The sequence below is a fragment of the Erigeron canadensis genome, chromosome 7 (assembly GCF_010389155.1).
Source record: "Erigeron canadensis isolate Cc75 chromosome 7, C_canadensis_v1, whole genome shotgun sequence".
NCBI lineage: Eukaryota > Viridiplantae > Streptophyta > Magnoliopsida > Asterales > Asteraceae > Erigeron > Erigeron canadensis.
The window spans coordinates 25,289,649-25,315,529 of record NC_057767.1 but is presented as its reverse complement, the minus strand read 5'-3'; the positions used below and the strand labels follow the sequence as shown (position 1 = coordinate 25,315,529).

The following is a 25,881-nucleotide window of genomic DNA, read 5'->3' as shown; positions in this document are numbered from 1 at the left end:
AAAAAAAAAATATCTATAATTTTATACTTTTTATGTTTATATATGGTTTATAAAGGAATTAGAAGTATATGAATATTGTGTTTCCTGTTTTACCTTATTATGTTTCCTGTTTTGGCTCCTAAACTTTGGCCACAAGTTTACGTGTGGCTATATTATAAAATCGATCGATTTGATGAATCAATCAATAAGAAAACATTCAGACTAAAACCTATTCTCAATTTTCATGGTATCAGAGCGGGTATTCAGAACCTCTATTAACGAAACAACATGATCGGAGAAAAACACCAGAAAAAGCGACCGCCAGCGGCAGTGGTAATAGCAATACCATTGACGCCAATTCCCCCTGTTACATACATCCATCCGATCTACCGAAACAACTTCATGTAAACGACGTTTTGACTGATGGAAACTACAACGATTGGGCCAAAGAGATGGCCAATTTCTTGTTTGCGAAAAATAAAATGGGGTTCGTTAATGGGACGATCTCGAAACCAGAAAATACTTTTGATCAATATATGCAATGGATGCGTTGCGATGCTATGATCATTGGATGGTTCACGACGGCGATGGACAAGGATATCAGGTCGACTGTTCGATACGCAAATATATCTTCTGAGATTTGGAAGGATTTAAAAGAACGATTCGGTAAAGAAAGCGCACCTCGTGCCTATGAATTGAAGCAATTGCTCTCTTGTACACATCAGGATGGGGTCTCTGTTTCATCATACTATACCAAGCTTTGCAGTATATGGGACGAGATTCGTTCATTCTTGCCAATCCCACAATGCACATGTGGGAATTGTTCATGCGATATTGGAAAGAGGTTGAATGATTTCAAGGAAAAGGAGCAATTGTACGAGTTTCTGATGGGATTAGATGCTGATTTTTCGACCATAAGAACTCATGTTCTTTCAATGAAAACGACACCCACTCTTGGAGAGGCATATCGTCTTGCCTCCGAAGAAGAACAACAAATGCTGATTACATCAAACAAACGAGCAAGTGTGGAGCCAGCTGCATTCAAGACACAAGGGTGGCGTGAAAAGCCATCGATTTTTCAGCGCAATTATAAAGGAAGTTTCAGAGATTCTAGGCGAAACATGGAAGAAAAGACTGAGCAATGTAGCGAATGTAAGAAGGAAGGCCATAAGCGTGAAGATTGCTTTGAGATAATTGGATATCCTGAATGGTGGCCAGGAAAGAAAAAGAATTACAAACCGAATGTCAAGGCAGCACATGTGGAGAAGGAACCAGCCTTAGCCGGACTCACAGATGCGCAATATGAAGTTCTTATGAAGCACTTTAGTGCGAATGAGGAGAAGACAGAAGGAAATAACTTGCGTAAGGCTAATATGGCTGGTAAGCAAAGTAATGGTAGTGACAATGGTTGGATTGTGGATTCCGGTTCCACTGACCATGTCGTAAAAAAACGCGATAAAATTTTGTCCGACTTCCAACATGGCGTCGTTGAGCGAGTAATTGTGATACTTGCAAAGTCCATGTCTCGCATCCATGTGGATTTGACCATTCTTCGGCCACGTCATACTTCCTAGAGTGGTACACTGGGCCGTAACAGTCGTGAGACACAATTCATACCCATCCACCTTATCATATTTTGAAAAGTTTTATCTTATCTGCACCCCTAACACCCAATATATAGAGTGGTCATGGAATTAAATTTTTGATGTCTGTGGTACAGTATTATTAGTATACGGATTTTCTAATATAACAAAAAAAAGGTCTCAATCAATAAAAAGAAGTTCCAAACACAAATAGCAAAATGGCCAATTTGTTGTAAAGGGAAACATATGACTAGATCTAGGAGTTCATCGGATGATATGTGTTCGGAAAAACATTCCACTAGATCTAGGAGTTCATCGGATGATATGTGTTCGGAAAAATCCGCATCAAGTTCGGATCTTGATGATATGGGCATGACACTAAGGGGAAGATAAGCCAACCCAGATGAAGAAACGGTGCCAGGTATGACCGCCGGTGGTTTTTGGTAGCTCCGGTGGCGGCTCCGGCAGGTTTTCTTTGAACTGGTTGTCGATGGTGGTGGTGGTTTTGGATGGGTGGTGTTGATGATGTTATGACTAGATAAGATGACATAAAGAAATAAAGATAGATCCATGGGTGATGAATGTATAGATTAGGTGTGAGTGATAGAGTGGTGTGTGTGTGTGTGTGTGTGTGTGTATGTTTGTTACATTGGAATATTAAACAATCAAATTTATTTTGTGGTCCAGTATTTTGTGGTCTAGCATCTAAAGAGGAGTGCAAATAATAAGGTCCTTTGAAAATGGCAAGAGCAGCACACCAATTGGGGGAGTAAAACTTGAATCCACGTCATTGTGTACTAAGCCCAATATTGGAATTCTTTTGACCCACTTAACCTGGCCAGTTCATAAACTTTTAGAAGGGATATGAACAACGGTTTTTTAGCTTGGATTGTGATATAGCAGCATTATAGATATAGAAATAGATATACTGTTAAATAATTTAAATTAATTTGTTTAGCACTGATTGTGATTATTTGGTTAGTACACTATTTAATAAGGGACAATTTGTTGAATTATTTAATTAGCACTGATCGTGAATTAAACAGACCCAAATTATGTCAATATTATATATACTTATCGGATTTTGTTAAACGAAGCCTTAAGGGCTTTTGTTAAGGTGCATAAAATAGTTGTACACTTACCATAAGTCCATAAAATTCAGGGTGAGCTTTTGATTTAGAAACATACAATTTTTTTTTTATAAAGCCCTAGGACTTTGTTTAGCAATTTCCATACTTATTTATTTATGCACTTTGGTATAGGAGTCAACTCTTCAACTTGTAAGGATGTTGTTGTCTAGTAATAAACGGGTCAAACGCCTCTACTGTTCATCGCTGCTCGATTCATCCTACACGAACGTCTCACTACCACCACCATCATGGATGTTCTTTACTATTTTCCTATTCGTCATACATCACCTTCGTTTCTTACAAACTCAGCTATCTTGGCATTCCACTTTCATCATATTCGCAGATTGAATCTTTCTTTCATTCCTCGAAACAACATTATTTGTTGCACAAAGTAGAAACAGTACTATTATTTACAACCCTCTATTCACAACTTTTAATTTTCTCATCATAAACATCGATCTTAGCATTGTAATCGCAATTTTCAACCATTTGGGATTTGAATAACAGGATCAACATGATCATGTTTCCTAGCATGAAAACATATTTAAAACTACAACCCGCAAATGAGATTCCTTTGAGATGGTCTGTGGAGACGTTAATGTTGAATGGAATTAGCTGATAATCTAGAGATTACAATTATGAAAATTATTATCTCAATGGACCAGAACAAAGTAGTGAATATCTAAAGCTTGTTATTGTACTGGTAGATTGGGGTGGCCTTTTCCAAATTGACATCCACCAGGTTCATCTTTTAATGATAATTACAAATATGAGTAGATTGTTTTGAAGGATTTCTCACAACAGAATTGGATCAAGGACGTCGATCTTAAAAGCAGAAACGGAACTGGATGTTTCTTACAGTGGAGTAGGAGTTTTTTTTTTGTTTTTTTATGCTTTGTTTATGAGCAACAATCTTTGGTGGTAGTGGTGTGCTTCACAAACTTACTTTTGTACCCACAGGTAAAACATGCGTTCTGTTACGGGGATACTTTCATTTCTTACTAAACGAGATAGGTAGTAATAAGTGCTTGACCAAACAAGTAAATAATTTATAGATCTAGATACACACCTTCATTTTTAACATTAAGGTAATCTTCCCTAGAAACGTCACTACTTTTCATCATCTTCGTCTTCATCATTAAGATCAAATGGTGATTAATGGGGATTCGAAGTTGGCTGGGGAACGGGTTGTTGGACATGGAAGCCTTGGCTTCTCATGTGTTGATCAAACATGGTCTGCATTTGCTCCTTAATTTGAGCTTGTAAACGCGCCTCCATTTGCGCTTCCATTTGCTTGAGCAATTCCGACCGTAAACGTGCCTCCCTTTGCTCAACCTCTTCCTGTGAGAACCATCGTCCACCCTTGCCTTGTGATCCAGCAGTTGTTACACCCTTGCCTTGTGATCCATCACTTGTTTCATCCTTGCCTTGTGATCCAGCAGTTGTTACACCCTTGCCTTGTGATCCATCACTTGTTTCACCCTTGCCTTGTAATCCAGCACTTGTTTCACCCTTGACTTGTGATCCAGCACTTGTTTCCAAAGATGAACCCCGTACAATCCTTCCACGTCCACGATGGTGCCCGCCTCGAGTTCCCAAGACTTGTTCCATGATCTCTTCTTCTGTCATTGGGTTTGGACTACTTTGTTGGGAATCCCATAATTGCTGCATTTGCTCCTGTATAGTTACAATACAAAAATAATTGATGATATATATAAAGATAAGTAAATATAAATTTAATAGTAATATATGTATAATCAATTAGTTACATGTTGTTGTTGAGCCAGCATGTCGACATAGGCCCCATCTCTCATATGCGTATCTCCAAAAGTTGAGATCAGAGTTGGATATTCACCCGTCCGTTGGCGCTGTAAGCACATGACATCAGCAAATCTACACATCTACATATACAATAATAGCCCGACTTACAAATAAAAACAACTTACCACATCATGGCGAATTTCAGCAAACGACTTTCTGCCATGTGTCCCGATATATTGTTGGAGTGCCCTGTTCCCGGAATTTACCTCAGACCTATGCAAAGCCCCCTCGCTCATATAACAATTCACAAGCCGACCCCATTCCTCAATGTCCATGTGGGGTGGGGGTTGCGCCCGAATTTCTTGTACAGCTTCCGGACCCCCTCTTTTTGTAAACCACTTGTTTTTAAAGTGATACTTGGCGCCCCTGTATCTTTCGGCACAATAGGCATGAACCCCGTTTATCACGCCTTTCCTCACCGGATCATTTTCCAGGCGATCAAGATAAGGTTTCATGTCGAAATATCTCTGATATTTATAAGTAATAGTTAGCAATATATTATATATTATATTTTACAAATTACAAATTCATATATATTAAACTAACTAAACCTCTATAGTTGGCCAAAGATGGTCCTTCTTATCCGCAGGGACTTTTTCCCAGGAATCATGATACAACGGGACGTACCTCACCCAAGCCCCGACCAAACTTTTAAACATAGATGCATTTTTCCCAACTGGCCCATAAGTCCTCTGGTCATCTATATCAAATGATATAAGTAGTGGATCACCATCATTATTTTCCAATGCTTTCTCCAAATTAAGATTCTTGCAGGCCCCACGCTTTCTCTTCAAACCTACAAAATCAAGTTAGAAATTTACTAAAGATAAAAGTGCACAACTTTGATAAGGTAAGTAATAACATAAGAAAAGATATCATTCTGACCTCTGGCGGCACATCCAGATGAAGACTCAGCCACCTCATTGGCAACAGGAATTATAGGTGTAACCCCTACAGGGCTTGAAACGTCATTAGTAGAGCTAACAGAGGCCGAAAGTTGATCCAATGTGGAGGATGTTAAAGTGGCTGGAGAATGAGTCTCTCTAGAAGCTTCTTTTTCAGCCTGCTTACGAGCCAACTGCGTATACAGAAACAAAAGTTAAGAGCCAAACCATTTTTGTACTGGTAGTTGGTAAGACTAGCACGGTGATAAGTTATAATTTAAACCTTCAACTCGTCGGGTATACTCCATTTAGATTGCTTTGTATCCTTGTTGTAATAGTATCTGCATGAGTATGAACACGTATGAAGATCGCGAAACACAGTGGCCGGAAATTAAACATGTATAAGAGCATGGTTAGACGTACGTTTTACCCTCTGCAGTTGTGAACTCTTTCCAAACAGTAGAGGCATCAGCCCTCTGCCAAACCGAAAACAACAAACATGAATCACAACTCACTATGCCCCGTCCATATCAATAATCTAGTAGATTTGAAACATTTATGTACATATAAGTCCAACTGCTAGTGAATGTGACCTAAAGCTGTGATGAGTTTTAAGTGTTTTGTTAAAAAAACCTCTGAATACAATTATTAAAACCAAACAATTCGATTTGTAGAAAAACTTATTGCAAGAGATTATAAATCATCTGACTTTGATTCAGACCCTATAAGTCATTATGACCATTTTGAGCTACAAAAATCCACATCATATCTCAATAAACTGACATGCTTAAGCATGTTCAAGTAAGATCCACTGAATCCTCAACAGAAGCAAGCATATATATTATATCAACCAATCACAAAGAGATATCTTTTACAAGTAAAGCATAGGTAAAAGGCAAAAAGTAACCATATTACATCATCCATATAATTATGCCACTGTTAGGAGATTGGGAAGTTGTTCATTCCTCTTTCCATATTAGAGATCTAGAAAACTTCATTGTTCTTGATTCCAATTATAGTTTATTAAGATTTTCATGAATTATTATCATATACATTTTTCTTAACCTCATAAATAAAAGACTTTCTGGACTCAGCGAATATCCAAATTTGAATATTTGATAATTAAATTGAAGCTCAATCGTTATGTACGAAACTCGAATACTACCTTAATATTTGTTGATCATGTATCAAATTCCAGCAATCATACAACTGAAACTTTCAGGTTTTTATTTAATTTTTATCAAACTTTCTTTATAATTCACTTTGTATAATAAGCAGGCAGCAGCACCCTACATCACTTTTGGGACAGTGGACATAAGACGGTCTTATAAAAATAATTTATATATCGACAACTTACAAAGTAATGCAACCAAGATAGAACAGCCAGAGATGAAAGGTAGTGTCAATTACTCAAAATTATAAACATAATTAGCTAGAAAAAAAGACATAAGCAATGGTCCAGTAGTGAACATAAGATAATAAACTGTTTCCTGCCTTAACAAAATGAAACATACAAAAAAAAGGGGAAAACACATATAACTAAAACTTGATCGATTCATGTTGACAAGAATTTTGAAGTCTTCAAGAAAAAGCAAGTTTATCTAATTCAGATTAAATGAAGATATGTTGTGCAGGTAAAACGAGTTACTGAACAACATGGTACCATTACGACGGTGTTAAGTGTTAACAATAATACTTACCTCCAGAAGTGTCATCATCTCGAAGGGTTTTTCCCAAGAAGACTGCTTTGTTTTATTGTTGTAATAATATCTGCAAAGATATGCAAAACCAAGGGTTACTTAATTTAAAATGTGATGATTTCTAATGTAAGTATTCTCACACACATGTTTCCTTGTTGGGACTTCTCTTGATAGGTTAACCTAGAAATGTAAATCCTAAATATAACAACTTTATACACGAGGGAGAGATAGATCCACCTTCTGCCATCGGTAGCTATAAACTCTTGCCAATCAGCTGCTGCGTCTTGACTAGCACTTGATGCCTGCTATACAAATCAATCAAATATTTACCCTCGAATACACAAGAAATCATAACAAACGATAAACAAGAAAAGCAGAGCGAAGCTTAGTTAGGGCCCGGGGGAATTGAACATTCATTTTATACTTATTTGTTTTGGGTAACTTCGGTATCGGAGAAAGACTGAAGCTTTCATAAACAAAGACTAGTTTTCCAAACAAGGTTGTCAAAATCCAAACTTATTGATGCTCTGATCATCAACACCATAAATCTAAAAAATCTACCTTAACAGTAACTTATAAGGCAAACCCTAGGGCACATTTTATCTACTTCTACTTGTAATTGTATGATAAAGTCAAAATTAAACTACTTTATGTATCTAAAAAGATTCTTATCCAGAAATATATAGATACAGATATAGAACTATAGATACAGATACAGATAATTAGGGTTTAGTTGGTGTAATTAATTTACCTGTGAAGCCAGATTTTGGGGCTTAGTATCCATTGCTGTTGGCCTGTTGGTTGGTTAATGATGTTGTACTTGGAAGAATATATATACAAAATGAATATTGGAGGGGCAACACTAGATTTCAAACCACCTAAACAAATTACCGCTTAATTTCAAAAGATTTCATACCATACATCACTAGTGACTCTGAATATGGACCTTTGTTTTTTTTTTCTATGAGACTGTATCACAGTGTGAAAAAGCTAAATATTATATGAGGAAAATGATTAGTACAAGTACTTGTAAATGCAAGAATGATCCTTGTAGTTTCAATTGACATCCCCAAAACTTTTAGCAAGGATGGTTGTTTAAGTCAAGTTAGACCAAGAGTATTTGTAATGGAACGTCACGTTAGCATCACACAATATCACTTAGTTACCACACCACATCCGTAACAATACCACACCACACCATATTTTACATTTTATTTAACAGGAAAAGCATATCAAATTTGTGTAACTATATAAAAGCTTCATTAAAATAAAAACTTGAAAAAGTGAAAATAAGTTACCGTTAAGAGCAAGTATTGTTACTCGTATATTATTATATATTTGCTTCCATATTATTTTCAGTTTCACGTCTCCAAAAGCCCTAATCAACTTCCACTACCGTATAATCACTTTTTTCAAAAAAAGAAAAAGAAAAATGACCACAGTCATATAAATTAAACCGTCATAGTCAAACAAGCGTAATTTTGTTCTTCGATTTAATTTATTTCACCAGCTGCTTAATTTATTCCGCCATGGGTATAGCTTCATCATCATTAGTTGTCCTTCTTACCCAAAGATGCAAGAAAACGAACCGCCTTGCCACACAAATCTTCAAACGTCGGTACGGGAAAGAAGTGTTTGTTAGCCCGCAGAAGGCGTGGCAAACTCTTCACAGTACTTTATTTATAAAACTAGCATTGTACTCGCACAATGCGGCGGCGGCGGTGGTAGCAGCAATATGGTGTCGGCGGCGGTGGTTGGTAGTGGTGGTGGGGTGACGGGTGGTGGCGGTGTAGTTATTATTGTAATAATATTTAATGTAAAAGGGGTAGTGGTGGTGGGGTGACGGGTGGCGGCGGTGTAGTTATTATTGTAAAAATATTTAATGTAAAAGGGGTAGTGTAGCTATTTTAAAAGTTGATAAGTTTATGCTGTAAATTTTTTATTAAAGGTATTATATGTATTATAAGTGAAGATATTTAAATTAATGAATAAAAGAGAGAATTAACTAATTCATTAAAAGTAAAATGGTCAATTCGCATATGGACAATTTTATGAGAGAGTGTTGAAAAGTGTTAGGGGAGAGAGTGATAATTTTTATAAAGTACTAGTGATAAAATACTATAACTACAAGTAAATATATAAAAGTTGAAGAGAGAAATACAAAACAAAATATAAATTTATAAGACCTTTACATATGATACCTCTAGTCCTGGGTGTTTGTGATTGCGTTATAGAAATAGATTATGTGTTTTGAAATATTATAATCAAATAATCAACGACTACATAACGTGTTGCAAGAATATAATGTTTGGATTTGAGTATATAGTTTGATATCGCAATAATCAAATAATCACAAACTCATAATATATATAATATAATAGGCTTTTTACCCGCACGATGTGCGGCTGTTTAAAAAAGTTGTTCATGTTGTTTAGTTATATTATATGAGTATAAATAATAACTTTTAACAATTATAACTTGTATTTTAAGCATATATATATATAAATCTATATTTATCGATAATGAATATATATATATTATAATATAAAAAATCCAAAATATAATTGTTATTATTATTTTTTATTATTATTAAATTTTTTTTGAACAGCGAGTTAGTAGTTAGTAATTAGCCGTTAACATTCGAGCCACCATAGTAATATCCAATTGGACAGTATGCAGTATTATTTAACTCTTAATCGATTAATAAGTAATTATAATTATTCTTATTTAATATATCACATTTTATTTCATGCAATGTTAATAAACATAAAATTAAATTAAATTGTAATGTAATGTAAGGCCTTTCCTTTTGCAGAACCATCACCATTCCACAAAAAACCTTTAAGAATTTTCTCAATCTTCTTAATGACAGAATTAGGAAGCATATACACAGAAGCCCAATATAATTGCATGGATGACAACACAGATGCAATTAATTGAATTCTCCCAGCATATGAAAGCATTTTATTTTTCTAACATTCAACTTTAGACTTAACTCTATCAATCAATACTTTGCAATCAGCAACCCCCAGCTTCTTGGCCAACAAAGGAACCCCCAAATATCTAACAGGGAGTTTTCCACACTTAAAGGGTAAAACTTGTAGCAATTCATATTTATCCCTCTCCTTCACACTTCCAAAGAAAATGATACTTTTGCCCAGATTGGGAGTCAGACCATAAACACTAGCAAACTCATCCAAAGAAGTCTTAATAACTTTAAGAGATCCAACAGTCTCTTTGCAGAATACCAGTAGGTCATCAGCAAAACATAAATGTGACAGTTTAAGATCTTTACATCCAAAATGATAACCAAAATCACTGGAATTCTTTATGTTCTTGCACATGATAAGGTTGAAAACCTCCATAACCAGGGTAAAAAGGTAGGGTGAGATGGGATCACCTTGTCTAAGCCCTCTACCTCCCTTGAAATATCCATGAATCTCACCATTTAAACAAATAGAAAATTTAGTAGAGCTAACACATGTCATAATCCAGCTAATCATAATATCATGAAACCCAAACTTCTTCAAAATATCCTCTAAAAACTCCCAACTAACAGTATCATATGCTTTTTGGATGTCTATTTTCATAGCACACCTTTTTGGCCCATTCTTCCTGTTATAACCCCTTAATAACTCCTGGGCTATCAAAATATTATCCTGAATATGTCTTCCAGGAACAAAAGCACTCTGATTAATATTCACAATCTTACTTAACCCTTTTGAATCCTATTAGTCAGAAGCTTACTTATACACTTATATATGACATTACAGCATGCTATAGGCCTGAATTCAGAAACTTTACTAGGAGTATTAACCTTAGGAATTAAGGCAATAATAGTTGCATTGATTTCACCAAGCAATTTGTCATTTCTAAAGAACTCCTTCACTGCCAAACACACTTTAGGTCCTTACTCCCAAGATTTCTTGAAAAAAGCAGCAGTATATCCATCTGGCCCAGGTGCTTTATTACTATCCATAGCAAAAATAACCTCTTTGATCTCATTATCAGTAACAGGTCTAATCATCTCAGTAGCATCTTCTTCACTAAGCATCTTATTAAAGATCACATCCACCACTTTATCCACCTTGTCAACCTTTCCCAGAAATCTTTCAAAATGTTTTACAAACTGCTTTGCTACCTCATCTCCTTCGTGAGTATTTCCATCCTCATCATTAATACTCTCTACTCTACTCTTATTTCTTTTGGCTCTTAACATACTATGAAAAAAAGCAATGTTTTTGTCACCTTCTTTTAACCACTGTATGTTTACTTTTTGCTGCAAGAGCTTTAACATATCATTAGCACAAGACATATATTCATTCAGAGCCTCACTAGCCTTTCTTCTAATCTGCTCATCATGAGGCTGATCATCTATAGCTTTTTGGTATTTTCTTAATTCCTTTTTAGCAGCCTCAACTCTATTACAAATATTACCTTTCTCCCAACTTAATTTCTTTAAAGGTTTCTTCAGTTTTTTCAAATTCTTAACCAATTTGTACATATAACACCCCTGAACCTCATCATCCCACTCCTTTCTAACCAAATTCAAGAACTCACTCTTATCAGCAATGAAGTTAGAGAATCTAAATGATTTTTTCTTTTTAATGAGCCCATCTTTGATAATAAGGACAGCAGGGCTATGATCAGAGATAGAATAAGGTAGGAACCTCCCATGGGCTATACTAAATCTGCCTAAGAAGGCATCATTAATCAAAATCCTATCCAACTTCTTAATGGCAGTGCATTGTTTATTCTTCAAGGCTTTTGTCCAAGTGTAATTAAACCCACTACTATTAATAGCATCCACATCTATCCTGTTAATTAAGTCAGCAAACTCTTGCATTTTTGGAGTTCCACTAGAACCTCCAAAAGACTGCTCAGACACATCTTTGATGACATTAAAATCACCAACCAAGACCCAAGGTTGTTGGTTCACAAACAATTTTTGTTTTTCCAACTCTCTCCATAACTCCCTTCTCTCATGCCCACTATTACTAGCATAAACAATGCTGCAAAAGACTCTCTTTTTTTTATTCACAATCTCAATAACACAAAACACAACTTGCTTAGTTTTATGTAAGACCATTAGCTTAACCAAACTAATATCCCAGCCCAATACAATTCTACAACTAGTAGAACTGTGTTCTACATTAGAAGTCCAATCCCAATTTCTAAAAATTCTATTACCCACCTTATTAACAGTATGCACCTTAAGGTAAGTTTCAAGGGAAGCACATACCTGTAGATGCTCCTCCTTTATAAACTTAATAGCCTCATTTTGTTTTAGAGATGTATTCATACGTCTAATGTTCCGAGCACTCAATTTGCACTCCATTATTAAAAAAGTAATTGAGTATCACCTCCATTCATCTCATCAGCCACTAAATCTATAGCAGCACCATCCCCAACATCAGTAATATCTTCCTCAATATTATTCCTTGTCTTACCCTGCAATTTATCTTCCCATATTGCCTTAAAATACTTGTGCATACTTGTAGTCCACTCTTTAGTTTCCTCATCAGAAGGTTTTTTATGCATCTTAACAAACCAATCCACCTTTGTTTTGCCAAGATAATCCAAACCCTCAATATTATTTTCTTCATACTCAGTACCCAAAACATCATATTTATTAGCAGTACTAACACTTTTTGATGATTCACCATCTTTATTAATTTCCTTATTCACTGGATTATACTTAACCTTAGGTTTTTCCTTATAATATTTCTGCACATTCCTGGTCTGTTGTCCAACTCTTTTGTTCCTAAACCAACCTCCCTCCTCTGGTACACTCCTCTTCACTTCCTTATCAACATTAACTTCAGTCTCCTTAACATCCTTTTTCTTTAACACATGCCTACAATTATCCTCATTATGTCCAAACACATTACAATGTTTACACACAATAGGCCTCCAAGCATACTCCACAGTTACAAACTTTGTCTGTTTAATGTTATGTTTAGCATCCTTATGAACTATCTTCAATTTGATCCAACACTCCTTTACCTGCCTCAATCTCAATCAATACTCTAGCAAAACCAACTCTTCCCTTACCAGAATGACACATGGAAGCAGTCACATTGTCCATCATAAGTGGTTTTCCAAGCCTACTAGCCAAGGTACTAATTCCTTTCAAACTCCAAGCTTCTAGAGGAACATTACAAAGTTTAACCCATATAGGAAGCTTATTAGGTTCTGTTTTCTCAATACACACATCAGAGTTCCATTTTTGGACAACTAATGGCTTGCCATTCACCACCCAGGGACTTTGCTCCACAACAGAATTCAAACCTTCACTACTTTTGAATTTAAAGTAACATATATCATTATTATCCATTAAAATCTCTCCCAAACCAAATTTTCCCCACATCCTTCTCACATTATACCTCAATTCATTCAAAGTGAAAGTCCCAAGTTTGCAACAATCAAAACAGAGTAAACAAAAGACACACGATAAGAAAGTAAACACGTTTAACTATATGTATATTAATTAAACAGTGAATACATGGTTGGTTTACAAAGAAGAAAATTGAGAAATACTTGTTAAGTTTTTTACGCACAAAAACTTAAATGTTCTACAATAAGAAACACACACAAAGTGACAATTGCAGAACTACACCAACAAGGGTTGCGGCTAGGTCAAGTAATTCCTTATATAGGCAGAGATGGGAATCACATGACAACCCAATAGATGTTGACACCTCAAGGTTGTCAACCATCTATTGGTGGATCTCTCAGATCTGTAGGGTTCTCTGTCTTCATCTTGTTTGTTTCCAAATCGGTATGAGAGAGAAAGACCCAGGTACTGTTTTGGTACATGATCACATGTCTTCAATTTTCTTGATCAACACGTGTCTTTAGGACCACTCTTCTTATCTTCATCTTCCCGCCCATATTTGACTTACAAATATAATGGTGAGTCATTGAACTTATCCTTTAACTGAAGATAGTATTGATCACTGAGAGATCGCTGAAGAAGCTACTCGTGGAGGACTCGCTGAAGAAGAGACTTGCTGAGTCTCTCAGCGAATCCATAACTCAACAATCTCCCCCTATTCGCTGAGGAGACTTAGCTGAGTTAAAGGCTTGCACTAACAAATATTTGACAAGAGATTTTTGGTACAATGCTGATTTTATATATGACAGACAATTTACAAATACAGCAAAGTAAAATTACAAGTATTAATCTACTTCCACACAGATTTTTGCTGCCTTATCCTTTTGCCTTTCGGACTTCATTAATTCCTGATCAATTAGCTTGATGAACCTTGGATTGTTTGAAGTCCTTGAACAATACTTTCTTAATTTAACAAGAAATCCAGAGGGAGCGATGGGAATTTCACTGGTCCTGAAGAAGAGTTCATGACCATGAACATTACAAAAGCAGAAACCTCCCAGATCTTCACTGTACAATCCTTCCACAAACAATAATCTTGAAGGCAAGCAAAGGTTGAGTGATGATTCCTCCCTAATATCGGATTTTGGTAAAGCTCTAAGCATAGTGGGGGGGGGGGGGGGGGGAGTAACTTGACTAGAAGTTGTCCTCTTGACACCACTTCTAGGTTGCTGAGGGGGAGGAGAATATGGATGTCTGGCAGCACTGAGCAAGGAGTCTTCAACCTTGTACTTCTTTTCCAACCTCCTTGTCTACTTGATCTGGTCACCAGCCATCTTCAGTAATGGATCATATACAACAGTTTTATTGTCTTTTATCAGCTTGTAGATCTCGATCCATTCAGTGGGCCCAAGAGTGTCTGATTTGACATTCTTTAGAGTAAACATCCTGGGCACACCTTTCCTTTGTATTTGAAGATTTATTCCTTGCTGAGTAAGAGAAGGCTTGACCCACAAGATCTCTTCATTTCTTTGCCTTCTTTCTCTTGAGTCAAGATAAGTCTGTCGTGCATTGTTCTTCTCAGCAAAGAATTCTTCTTCTTTCTTTCTTAGTGCCTCCAAGCCACCAGACTGCTGAGCAAGTCTTTTTGTTTCTTCATCAGCATTCTTAAGTTCTTCACCAACAATCTGCTCACTTATGAACTTTTGAGAGAGCTCTTCTTGAATTTTCTTTTGCTTCAACTCTTCTTGAATGACAATCTCTGTTGGAGTAAGTTCGGCAGTTGTTGGTGGGAAAGATGAGGCTTTGGGAAAAGCTCCAGACATGAGTTTTTCTTGTTGTTCCCTTTCTAATGTAGAAACTTTGAGTGGCTTGCTTTGAGTAGACACAACTGCTTTGCCCTTGTCTTTGCTGGCAAACCTTTTTACTAGTGCAGCATGGAACTCATCAGTTGGCCTGAAGGAAGACACATTTATTGGCCTCGCTGGCACATCCTCAGCGGCCTTCTTTTCAATTTCAGCTTGCTCCCCCTCAACAGTTGTTGCCGGTTCTACAACCTTCTTAGCATCATCATTATTGTTTTGTTCTTGGAGAGCATCTTCCACCTTATCATTTTTGGTTGTTGGGATTTCCTCAGCAGTATTCTCCCCCTTGGAAGTAGCATAAGAACCAGCTACTTCCACTTTCTCTTTCTTGAGGAGACCCAACATTTCAGTCATTAAGCCCTTTAGGTTGCCCACCTCTTCCTCCAGTTTCTTGGTCCTACTGACAGACTCATCAAGGACCTTTTTGTCAACAGCGACCTGGAAGGGAGACTTGGAGAAAAGTGAGGTTTTAAGAGAGGAGATTTCACTTGTGAGAGTAGTGAGAAAGTTATTTTGACTATGAGATAATGAGTTTATGGAGTGTTGGAGTTGATTGAGATGAGCGGTGAAAAGAATGTTGGATTGGGAGAGTTGTTCAAGCGATGATAAGAGACCAGGCGTTTCATTTGCCATCGATGATTTGGAAAGTTGTTCTTTTAAGTTATCAAGCGAGGCAGAATTGGAAGAGTTAGAAACACTGACCCTTTTCATGCTAGCATCAAGTAAGTTTTGATTTCGATGAAGGAGGCGCTCATGAGACGGAGTTTGAGCATGCTGAGCCTTTGTAATTTGAAAGATGACATCCTTTTGCTCAGCAAGCTCATCAATAATAGTATCATTTCCAGCAACCACATCCTTGAGTTTAAAGTGTACTTCCTTGTGCACATTTGCCACTTGATCAACCAACCACCCATATAAATAGACTTGTTTGTTTCCCTGGCTTTGACAAATTTGCACTCTCCTCAAAAGTTCATGCAGTTGGCATGTCTCAACATAATCTAGTCCAGGTACTTGGACAACAGTGAAAGCTGTCTGAAGTTCCTCATCAGCTAGAGGAACCTGAAGAGACTTCAGCGAGACAGGATACCTGGCACATGGTATCTTGAAGAAGTCTGGATGATGAAGAGGAGGCACTTCCATAATAATGTCATCATCAACTTCTTCAGTTTCAGCATAGGCACCTGGCCTAATCCTTTGATTTGAGCACAAGTCCTTTCTTCTTGTCAACTCCTCTTTAGAAACATCACTTTGGAAATCCCCATAGTGACCTACTTGATCAAATTTAGCTGTAGGCCTTGGAGAGAAGCTGGGAGAGGAGGCATCTCAGCCAAAAAGATAGGGAGCTCTTCATCATGCTTGGGAGAAGAGGCCATGATAACATAACCCAACTCATTATCCAGGAAATCACCAACAATAACTTCTTCTTCACATTCTTCAGCGGCAGCGAGTGTAACTTCAGCATGTGAATCTTGTGGATCAAACTCGCTGCCATTGTCATCCTCCATCTCAAGATCTGCAAAAATGTTAGTCTCGGTCCCTGCACAAACAGTTTCCGAGACATTTATTTGTGATGGGGAAAGGGAACCGGGTGCCTCAACCTCAGTGTGTTGTTCCACTGGGATATCATCAGCCGTAGAAGGTGTTGACTCTAGCATCACCTGTGATCTGGCTGCTGTCAACGACTCAGAGGGTATATAAGAAGAAGAGGAAGTATTTGGGGGTGGATTTGGACTTTGACCTCTAGTGGGTTGGGGTGACCCAATATCTTCACCAACCTCGCCTAAAGAAGTTTGAGGTGGTTGTTTGTTGTTCCCGTTTAACTCGTCAACAGTCTGTTGGGAGACTGTTGATGGGATGGTTGGGGTACTAATGTCCTTGGGCGTTGAGGACGTCCTAACCTTGGGTTTGCTCTTTGATACACTCCGCTTACATTTTGGGACGTCAGCGGAGGGTGAAGATTGTAGATTTTGTGTTGGGGACACTGTCTTAGGATTAGTTTTGGTCTTTTTAGAGGCTTTGGAGGTCGCTGGGGGGTTTATCAGCGAACCAGCCTTAGAAGGCATTTCAGCGTCCACAGCGACCGTATCAGCCACTTCATCAGAAAGAAGTGCTACCTCCCAGTTGCTGTCTTTAGGGTATAAAGAAGAGTTTAGAGAGAAGAGTACCTCTTTCATATGTACAGTGAGGCGAGGAACAAATGTTCAGCAGGTTGCTTATAGATATTGCTGCCGACCCTTGCTACTTGAATTGTGGCAGCATGTGGCAAGTCATATTCATCACCCAGCACCTCTTTGAAGACAAGAGAGAAAATTCTCACAAAAGGCACTATGTGAGATCTGTTGTTCAGAGTGATCTTGTGCTTCATATCATTGAAGATCATCAAGGCATAATCCACAAATCTTCCTTCAGCAAGAGCGTGGATAATAGGCATCGAAGTTGAAGACGCCTGATTATAAGATCTAGAGTTTCCACCCATACACTGGATCACATGAGTAAATAGGACTCTCCAGATCCCAGGGAGATTTTGTTTCAAGGGATTGCTTGGGATCGCCGGAGGGTTCCTCAGGTTATGATTATACCCGATTGAAGGCATCCATGCCTTCCATTCATCATCTCCAGCAGCTTCCACAAATGTATTAACATTATTCTCTTGTGGGAAGCGAAGAGTTTGACGTAATGATGCTGGAGTGATGGTAATGGTCTTCGTTCCTTCTCGAACAGTGCCAGAGATAGACTGGGTGGACTCATCATAACTACATGTCCACCAGAACTCTCGAAGAAGATGAACATAAATCTTCTCCGGATATGCCATTATACAGTAACTGGCAGGGGAAGCATGGATGAAATCCAGCATAGGCTTAAATCCTTTTGTACCTTTTGGTACGTCAGACGAGCCGAGATGGTTATTAGGTTTAACAACCATCTCTGATGCAGCAAAGGAGATTTTAGAAGATTTAACAATATTAGAAGAGGGAGAATAAGTAGAAGAATTTAGATAGGATTTCGGAGTTTGCTCGGTGGCGGCGAAAGCAGATGGAGTTTCAGATGATGAAGCCATTTATGAAGTTTAGTGTGGAGATTTGAAGATGTAAAGATCAAAGGAAGGAGATAATATGATTTAGAAGAGATGAACAGTTTGAGAGATTTTAAGAGATTTGAAAGAAGATGAATAGTTGAAAGAAAGCGTGAAAGTGGGAATATGAGTATGAGTTTGTATATATAGGGTATGGTGATGGAACATGATTGGTCAAATGAAAAGACAAAAAGGTTTTCTCTCTCTCCTCGTTTTCAAACTATACAGTTGTTCGAACCGGCGGGTCCAAAATAAGCATGCCAAATCCACAAATCATATGAAGCAACCACTTCAAGCATAATCGTCGGATGTCCTTTGTCACCACGAGTGTATTGGTCTTGCCATGCCGTTGAACAGTTTCTCCAAGCCCAATACATACAATCCACGCTTCCAAGCATACCCGGAAAACCATGCACCGCCTCATGTTTAGCGGTCACGCGGTTAACATCTTCTTGTGTCGGTTTTCTCAAAAACTCTGAGTGACATAACTGAACAACATATTTGCAGAAGCAGTTCAACGAATCGGCAGATGTTTGGGCACCCATTTCGAGATATTCATCTAACTAGTAGGCAGTAGAAGCATAAGCCAGCTAGCGTATAGCGGAAGTACATTTTTGAAAAATATGTAACGCCAGGTGACCCACAACGTCGGTTGGAGCGTTGTGGAAGAATGCAAAGTGTTTTGGTAATGGTTGTATGGCGTTAAAGGAATGTATATCTTGCACTATACAAAGAAACATTTCTTTGGGCATTCGAAAACGCCTTCTAAAATAATCGGCAGGGTAAACGGGTTGCGGGGCAAAGTAATGACTATATAAACGTGTGGCGGCTTCCACATGTTTTGTGGGTATGGTTCTTCTTGGTATTCTTGGTATGTTAGCCATTCTCGAGCTTTCTGCTTCTTCTTCTTCTTCTTCATCTTCTAGGAAAGCAACGAAAGTGTTTAACATTTCGGCAGCTATTGTATACTTACGAATGTATGAAACTGAATCTTCGTCGGAACTTGACATATTTAGTGAAAATGTATAGAGTGTGTGTTGTTTTGCATAAATTTTTATGAGTGAAAAGAAGTGAATGAGATGAGAATGGTTGAATAGAAGTTGGTTTTTATAGTGCAGGTTTTTTTTTAAAAAATTTACTAGCCGTTTGAAAAAGAAAAGAAAAAAAAAACTAGCCGTTGGTCCATGCTCCTCCCTCGTCTATACTCTTCGATGGAACGAAATAGTGGGATAAAGAGGGGCTTTGACAAGTTGCTACCTATGGCTTCATGGTGGATGAGGGGTCGACGGGCCCTTAGTGATAGGCCTTATATTGTAACACATCTCTATATATAATAAAACAAGATTGTTTTTTATAAGTATTCTTAGAAAGTTTTTGATGTGGTGAATCCATATTTCACTTTAAAAAACCTTTTATCTAATTATGATGCCATATACAAATAAAATAAAAATAGCCCTTTACATGTTTAATAAAAATTTTAATCATTTATTTAAAGAATAAAATTCTCTCTTATATAATATTACAAATAAAATGTTTTTTTTTATTTAGTTGATTTATTTAATATATAAATATTGTGTTAGTTGAATTATTAGACTTATATCAAGCTATAATGTTTTAAGAACATGCATTATATTAAATTTTTTTAATATATTTTATAAATAAAATTTTTATTTAACATGCCCGGGTTGAACCCGGATTGATTAACAAGTATGTTATATGATAAATGTATGTGTGTTACACACCATTAGCTATTTTGTGAAGTTTTCATATATAACATTTATATCACAACTAATAAAAAAATATTTCTATAACTATAATAAGTAATCTTAATACTACCCGGGTATTACCCGTGTGCTTAAGCTATAAAAAGTAAGTAAGTAACTGCTCAGTGCCGTCTTCCGCGGGTTTTGAGCCTCAATACCTTGACGGTGTATGGGGGAGGTCAAGATGTAGGCAGACCTTACCTCTACCTAAGTAGAGTGGTTGCTTCCAGTTTCTACCTAAATGGTAGAAAAGGTCTTCCAACCTTTGCATGGGATGAGGATCGAACCCATGACCTCTGTCTCCAGAGACAAGGGTGTTTACCACTGATCCAACCATGTTGTTTCGTGTGCTTAAGCTAGTTCTGATTAAATAGTTTTGCATTTGATTAGGCTGAACTTGAATGGATCATTTTAATACACTTAATTAATGGGCTGAATCCACGTTTAATTATGAACTCATAAACTCTCTTTTTTTCCACAAGTTCTTTGTGTGTATTTAATTGTTTATACAGTTTTCAGCCCAATGGAAACCTTGCGTATTTGTGACCCAGCCTGCTTCTAGTGTATTGTGAATTATTATTGGCCCAAATAACACATCCCAAGTCCCAACATCAAATTATCTGTTTATTGTGAATTATTATTTCATTAAGAGAATGAGAATTTGGATCGATATATGCATGGCATGTTTAAAGTTTAAACTTTAAAACAGATGTATAATTTGCATTTTGAATTCTTTATGGTACATATTATCATCATGTAATATTAATATAAAAAGAAAATGGATAACATAGATAAGATAGCTAAAGAAATACCAGTATTTATAAACAATAGTTACATAACTTTGAATAATATAGACGAATATTAGACCTGACAATCCAGACCCGTAATCAGATAAATGGATAAAATTGGGTAAGTTTTATCACTTTGTTGGTTGGTTTGGGTAATAGGAAGGAAGAGAAAGCGGGTTTAAGAAACACCACGGACATTCTGCGATGTTATATGCGGGTCGAGCGGGTCATGACTTCCCACTCAAACAATTATCCATACTTTTGAAAAAAACTTAAAGATGATGAAACGATTAGATGTAGCAACCATTGTTGGCCGGCAACCGGAGCTCATCGCTGGTTGCTGGTCATTACCATTTACCCCGTCGTCATTTAACCCATGCTTGTCGGAGGAAAATACATAACAGTTGTGGGGTTTAATAGGTGATTGAAACATCTTTTGATTGTATACAGATTAATAATCGATTGATTAATAATTTTTATTTTTAAATAGTAAATATGGGTAGTCTCTTGAATACTCTAAATTTAAGGACCTTAGTTATTCCTCTTAGCTACTGCTACGGAAACCAAATTACATGCCTTGTTTTATTCAAATTGTTAGCTAGAATCCAATAAAAAGTAAGATTATGATTACCGGCGGCCGGCGGGGGTTGGTACATTTAGTTGACCATGACTACTGTAGAATATGTGTATAGACAACCATTTCATATGTGTATATGGTTGCTATCAATTTGATGTGTACAAAAGCTACTAATCAGTAATCACAACCTCTCCATTCCTCATTATTTAAACCAAATGTTAGATATACTGAAAATAGTGATAACAAACTTCCACAAAATTGATAACCATTGTAAACACGCCTAGTTCAAAGTTGCCCTAATAATTTCTTAAATTATTTCTGTTTGGAGTAAAATCCCCAATATCATCTCATTTCTCAACAAAAATCAATTCGTACATACAAGTAATAGGCTCGACGATACGTCACTTTTAGTATTCGATCATGATCCATACACGCTGTGATTTGGATCGAATCATCTTTAGGATTGTATAAGATCGACAAAAGTCATATATATGCTTAATTCCGGTCCTTAGTTGCCTTCTTTAATTTTTTTGCAAATGTAACAAAGTAACTTATAATACCCAAGGTTTGTATAAAAAGTAAATTAACCCGTATGGGTTATGGATCTCAATACTCCAAGTTTATACATTACAACTAACTTTAATATATAGAAAAATAAGCAAGAAAAAAAAACTAACTTTAATATAATAACTGTATTGATCTTTATGAAACAAACAAGTTTCTAACCTTGATGCTTAACCCCTTGGAATCTTTTTCCATCCGAATTTGACATTGGAATTTGAGACACCCTTACAATACTATCATCCCTCACACTACAAGAATACTTACAAGATCGTCCACGAAAAGAGTTCTTTCTCATGAAATTAGTACCACTTTTTTTATTAGTGCTCTTGGTACACTCTTTATAAGCCAATAGAAAAGGGTCATCATCTTTACTTCTTCTTGAACTACTTTTCAAATGAGGTTGGAAAACACATGGTGGAAGAGGAAGTCCTATATCATTTGAAATAACCTTATTTGAATTCTCACACGGCGGTGGTGGTAGCGACAGCCTGCTTTTACCTTCTTTGACGACGAAGAAGTTATCGTTTTCATGAACCACCTCCGTCGTCCATCTTTCTTTCGACAAGTCTCCTTCTAGTTTTCTTTGGTTATCTTTTCGGACCCCGGGCCTATTTTCCCATGAAAAAGGAATGTTTCCATGCAAAGAATGATCATTATCATTGATTTTGTTCATTTTCTTTAAAGGTAATTAATTTGGATTAGGATATATGGGTTACAAATTTAGAACTTTGTGGCTCTTGAAGGTGTGGTATATATATATATAGGAAAATGAAGAATATGGTTTTGTTTTGTGATCAAGTTGCTCTAGAAATAGAGAAGTTGTGGATGTGAAAGTTATGGTTTACGTCAGAAAAGTATGCAAAGAAAAGGAACTAACAAACAAGCTTGACTTGGTACACGGATTTGTATGGTTTAAAGAAATAAAGGCACATCATTAAGTATTGCAATTGTGTTCTTTTTATAGATAAACATACATACACGTTTCATGCTTGCTTAATTTAATGTAACCATGATTTTTCATAGGAAAATGGTACTATGATGACTTTGAATAGGAGAATTTTCATAAATTTATTAAAATACAAAGTTATCTTGGTATATATGTTTGGTAGGTGCAATCGTACAAAATTATCCACTTTAAGCGGCTTTCGATTTTTAACAATCCTAGTAGTTATACATGTAGTAGAAAATATTGATTATAAAGAACGATCGAAGAACAATATTACTCGATGAAAATGATAACTTTTGTCTACTTGTTACGGTTCAAGGAGCTCTTTAACGCAGATCCGGCTAAGACAATATATGTTAGACCTCTCACTGTCGAATGTGTCAATGGTTTTTATACGACTATACCTTTTAGAAACTGATTTCTTTTTATGGATTATCTTAAAATCTAGTATATAAATGGCCTTAAAACACGAATTGCACACTATGACATTGTGAAAATTAATAACCAGGGCATCTTCCTTTTATTGATTGCTTTACGCCTTTACTTGACTAATCATAAAGACGAAGCGAAAGTCAAAAGGGCTGACTTCATACTTAAAATCAAGTAAGTGAAGTAAGATAAATAATACACGGTCAAAAAGTAACACCCAATGCCGTTTTTCATGGATTTTGGGTCTCAATACTTTGACGGTGTATGGGGAAGTTAAGATGTAGACAACCTTACCCCTACCACGACGGTGTAAAGATGCTGCTTCCAGGTTCTATCTAAAGATAGAATAGGACCTCCGGCTTTGCAAGAGAGGATGATAGAACCCATGACCTCTGTCTCCAGAAGCAAGAGTGTTAACCACAAAGGATGAAAGTATATAATAAAAATGAGAGATTATGGACATTGAGATTTATCAAGAACTTTGATGTTTGTTTAGTTTATAATCTTTCGTTTTATGATAACTTTTATGGTTGATTACCTGATTATATAGGTGATTTTATAATTTCTTTTTAGATTTGAGCTTTATGATGAAGTTTATATAGAAATTTGGGATATTTAAAAAGAAAACTCCACCTGTGAGTCTGTGACTAATCAATCATTCATTTAAAATTTCTTTAGAAAAAGTTCATCTTTTTTAACGAGATAATAACAAAAAAGTAAATGATATATAATTAATAATATTATATTACTGTATAAAAAATTAAAAACAATTTGCACTATTCGGTCTGTTGATTATGTTTGGTCCCATTAGAAACGGATCGAATAAAATACCATTAGTACTGTTGTTTCTCAATTAAGAATAAAAAACATGCCATGCATGATTCCGTTTCTTATAACAACCAACAAGTGATTTAAGAAATGGAAAAGGCCTTTAGCATCTATATATTACGAGTACAATTATCATACATGCTCAATTATAAGTTTCTAAATCACTAAAGATATTCTCCTAAATACCTATTCATATGGATCTTTAATTAATTATTACTCAATTGTTGAGTATATTGTAACTCAACAATAATGTATCAATAGATATGATACCATGTTTCTCATAGAATAAAATTACTCTATTAAAACAAGTACACTAAAACAAACAAACATAATTCTCTAATACCATGTTTCTTTGCATCACATGCAATTAGTTAACTCGTCTTGAAATAAAAGATCGGCGTAATAGCAAGATTAGATGATCTTATTTAATTGATGTGTTTTTGAAAGTAACGTATTTTATTTTTATCAAACGACTAATTTAGATCATTAACATATACTAAAATATTATCGGGTCATTAGTGATATCATCCAATTATATTTCAACATCAAATCATATACAAAAATCCAATATTTGTAAGTAAACCTCTGTATGAGATTTGAACTCTTGATCTTATGATACCATTGAATCGCTACCCATAACTAAGATTGTCACTTGATCTAAAACAAAAAGAAAAAATATATATATATTGTTTTTCTTTAGAAGTCACTATTACTTGCAAAAAGCGACACCTAAATTAATTAAATAGGTAACTTATGATACACTCTTAAAAATATATAAAAGGACCCCATATGAAATCAACTCGACTATTAAACTCACGGGCATTGCCGGTTTTTTCAAGGACTGGAAGACATGAAACTAAAAGTTCAAGTGCTTGTTTGTAGTCTTGTATGGTTTTAAAAAACAAAATAATAAAATAAAAATGAAAAAACCTTTTTGATCGATCACTTGGAAGATAACAGCCGAACAGAACGCTAGACGGACAAATTAACTTTTGTATTTCTGTTGGCTTATGTAAGTTTGGCTAAACAAACAAACGCACATGAACATTCAATGGGTGATTTTTTTTTGGTAAGATTTTATAAAAAAAAAAAATCATGCTTTTTTATATATGAAGGTAGAATAACAGAAACAAGCATACATATACAATGTTGTCTTAAATATGACTATATATTTATACGATCGATCTTTATGATATACGTATATATAGACACGCATACGTACTAAGATATGAATTTAATGAAAGACAATAAATCTTGTATTTGTTTGTTTGTTTACTATACAAAAGATCACTAACGATTTTTATTTAGAATCTGATCGAGATCGAGTCTTGTGGGCTGTTCCGGATGACAAGTTTTTGATGGGTTTTTCATGGTTTCACTTTGTAAACCTAAATATGGTTAACACAATATAAGCTACAGTTTTACACGGAGTGGTATCACCCTTGTACAATAAGTTGTTGATTATTTGAAACACGCTTTATTAAAAATTTTACATGACTTAATTTGTGGCTAAATATCTTTCAAAATTTATAGCTAGAAAGTAACATCCATTACATATCGATTTTACATTAAACAAAGTAATTTCCACTACTTATTATTATTATATTATCGAAAAGA

General features: G+C 35.9%; 2 protein-coding genes across 3 annotated transcripts; both read right to left on the bottom strand.

Annotated features, from left to right (window-relative positions):
• Window positions 1–3,669: 3,669 nt before the first annotated feature.
• Window positions 3,670–8,078, bottom strand: LOC122607418. 2 transcript variants are annotated; one of them, XM_043780386.1, is made up of 10 exons: window positions 7,849–8,078; window positions 7,335–7,402; window positions 7,098–7,167; window positions 5,821–5,873; window positions 5,681–5,738; window positions 5,399–5,591; window positions 5,065–5,309; window positions 4,639–4,980; window positions 4,462–4,560; window positions 3,670–4,369 (listed from the first exon to the last, which is right to left on the bottom strand). In XM_043780386.1, the coding sequence occupies exons 1-10, from the start codon at window positions 7,879–7,881 to the stop codon at window positions 3,848–3,850; spliced, it is 1,683 nt and encodes a 560-aa protein (XP_043636321.1). In that variant the 5' UTR covers window positions 7,882–8,078; the 3' UTR covers window positions 3,670–3,847. The 2 variants fall into 2 exon arrangements, with proteins under 2 accessions (XP_043636321.1, XP_043636322.1); XM_043780387.1 differs by having other exon boundaries at window positions 7,335–7,399.
• A 10,506-nt stretch (window positions 8,079–18,584) lies between these two features.
• On the bottom strand, window positions 18,585–19,379 carry LOC122609161. Its single transcript, XM_043782219.1, has 2 exons — window positions 19,014–19,379; window positions 18,585–18,932 (listed from the first exon to the last, which is right to left on the bottom strand). Exons 1-2 carry the CDS (start codon window positions 19,377–19,379, stop codon window positions 18,585–18,587), a joined length of 714 nt encoding a protein of 237 aa, XP_043638154.1.
• Window positions 19,380–25,881: the final 6,502 nt, after the last annotated feature.

Excerpts from the sequence above, each read along its gene's own strand:
- LOC122607418 (XM_043780386.1), bottom strand. The coding sequence starts at position 7,881 with ATGGATACTAAGCCCCAAAATCTGGCTTCACAG. Across the intron at positions 5,739-5,820 it reads ACAACTGCAGAGGGTAAAAC|ATACTATTACAACAAGGATA; the intron begins GTACGTCTAACC and ends ATACTCATGCAG. Across the intron at positions 5,592-5,680 it reads GTATACCCGACGAGTTGAAG|TTGGCTCGTAAGCAGGCTGA; the intron begins GTTTAAATTATA and ends CTGTATACGCAG.
- LOC122609161 (XM_043782219.1), bottom strand. The coding sequence starts at position 19,379 with ATGTCAAGTTCCGACGAAGATTCAGTTTCATACATTCGTAAGTATACA. Across the intron at positions 18,933-19,013 it reads ACAACGCTCCAACCGACGTT|TTAGATGAATATCTCGAAAT; the intron begins GTGGGTCACCTG and ends ACTGCCTACTAG.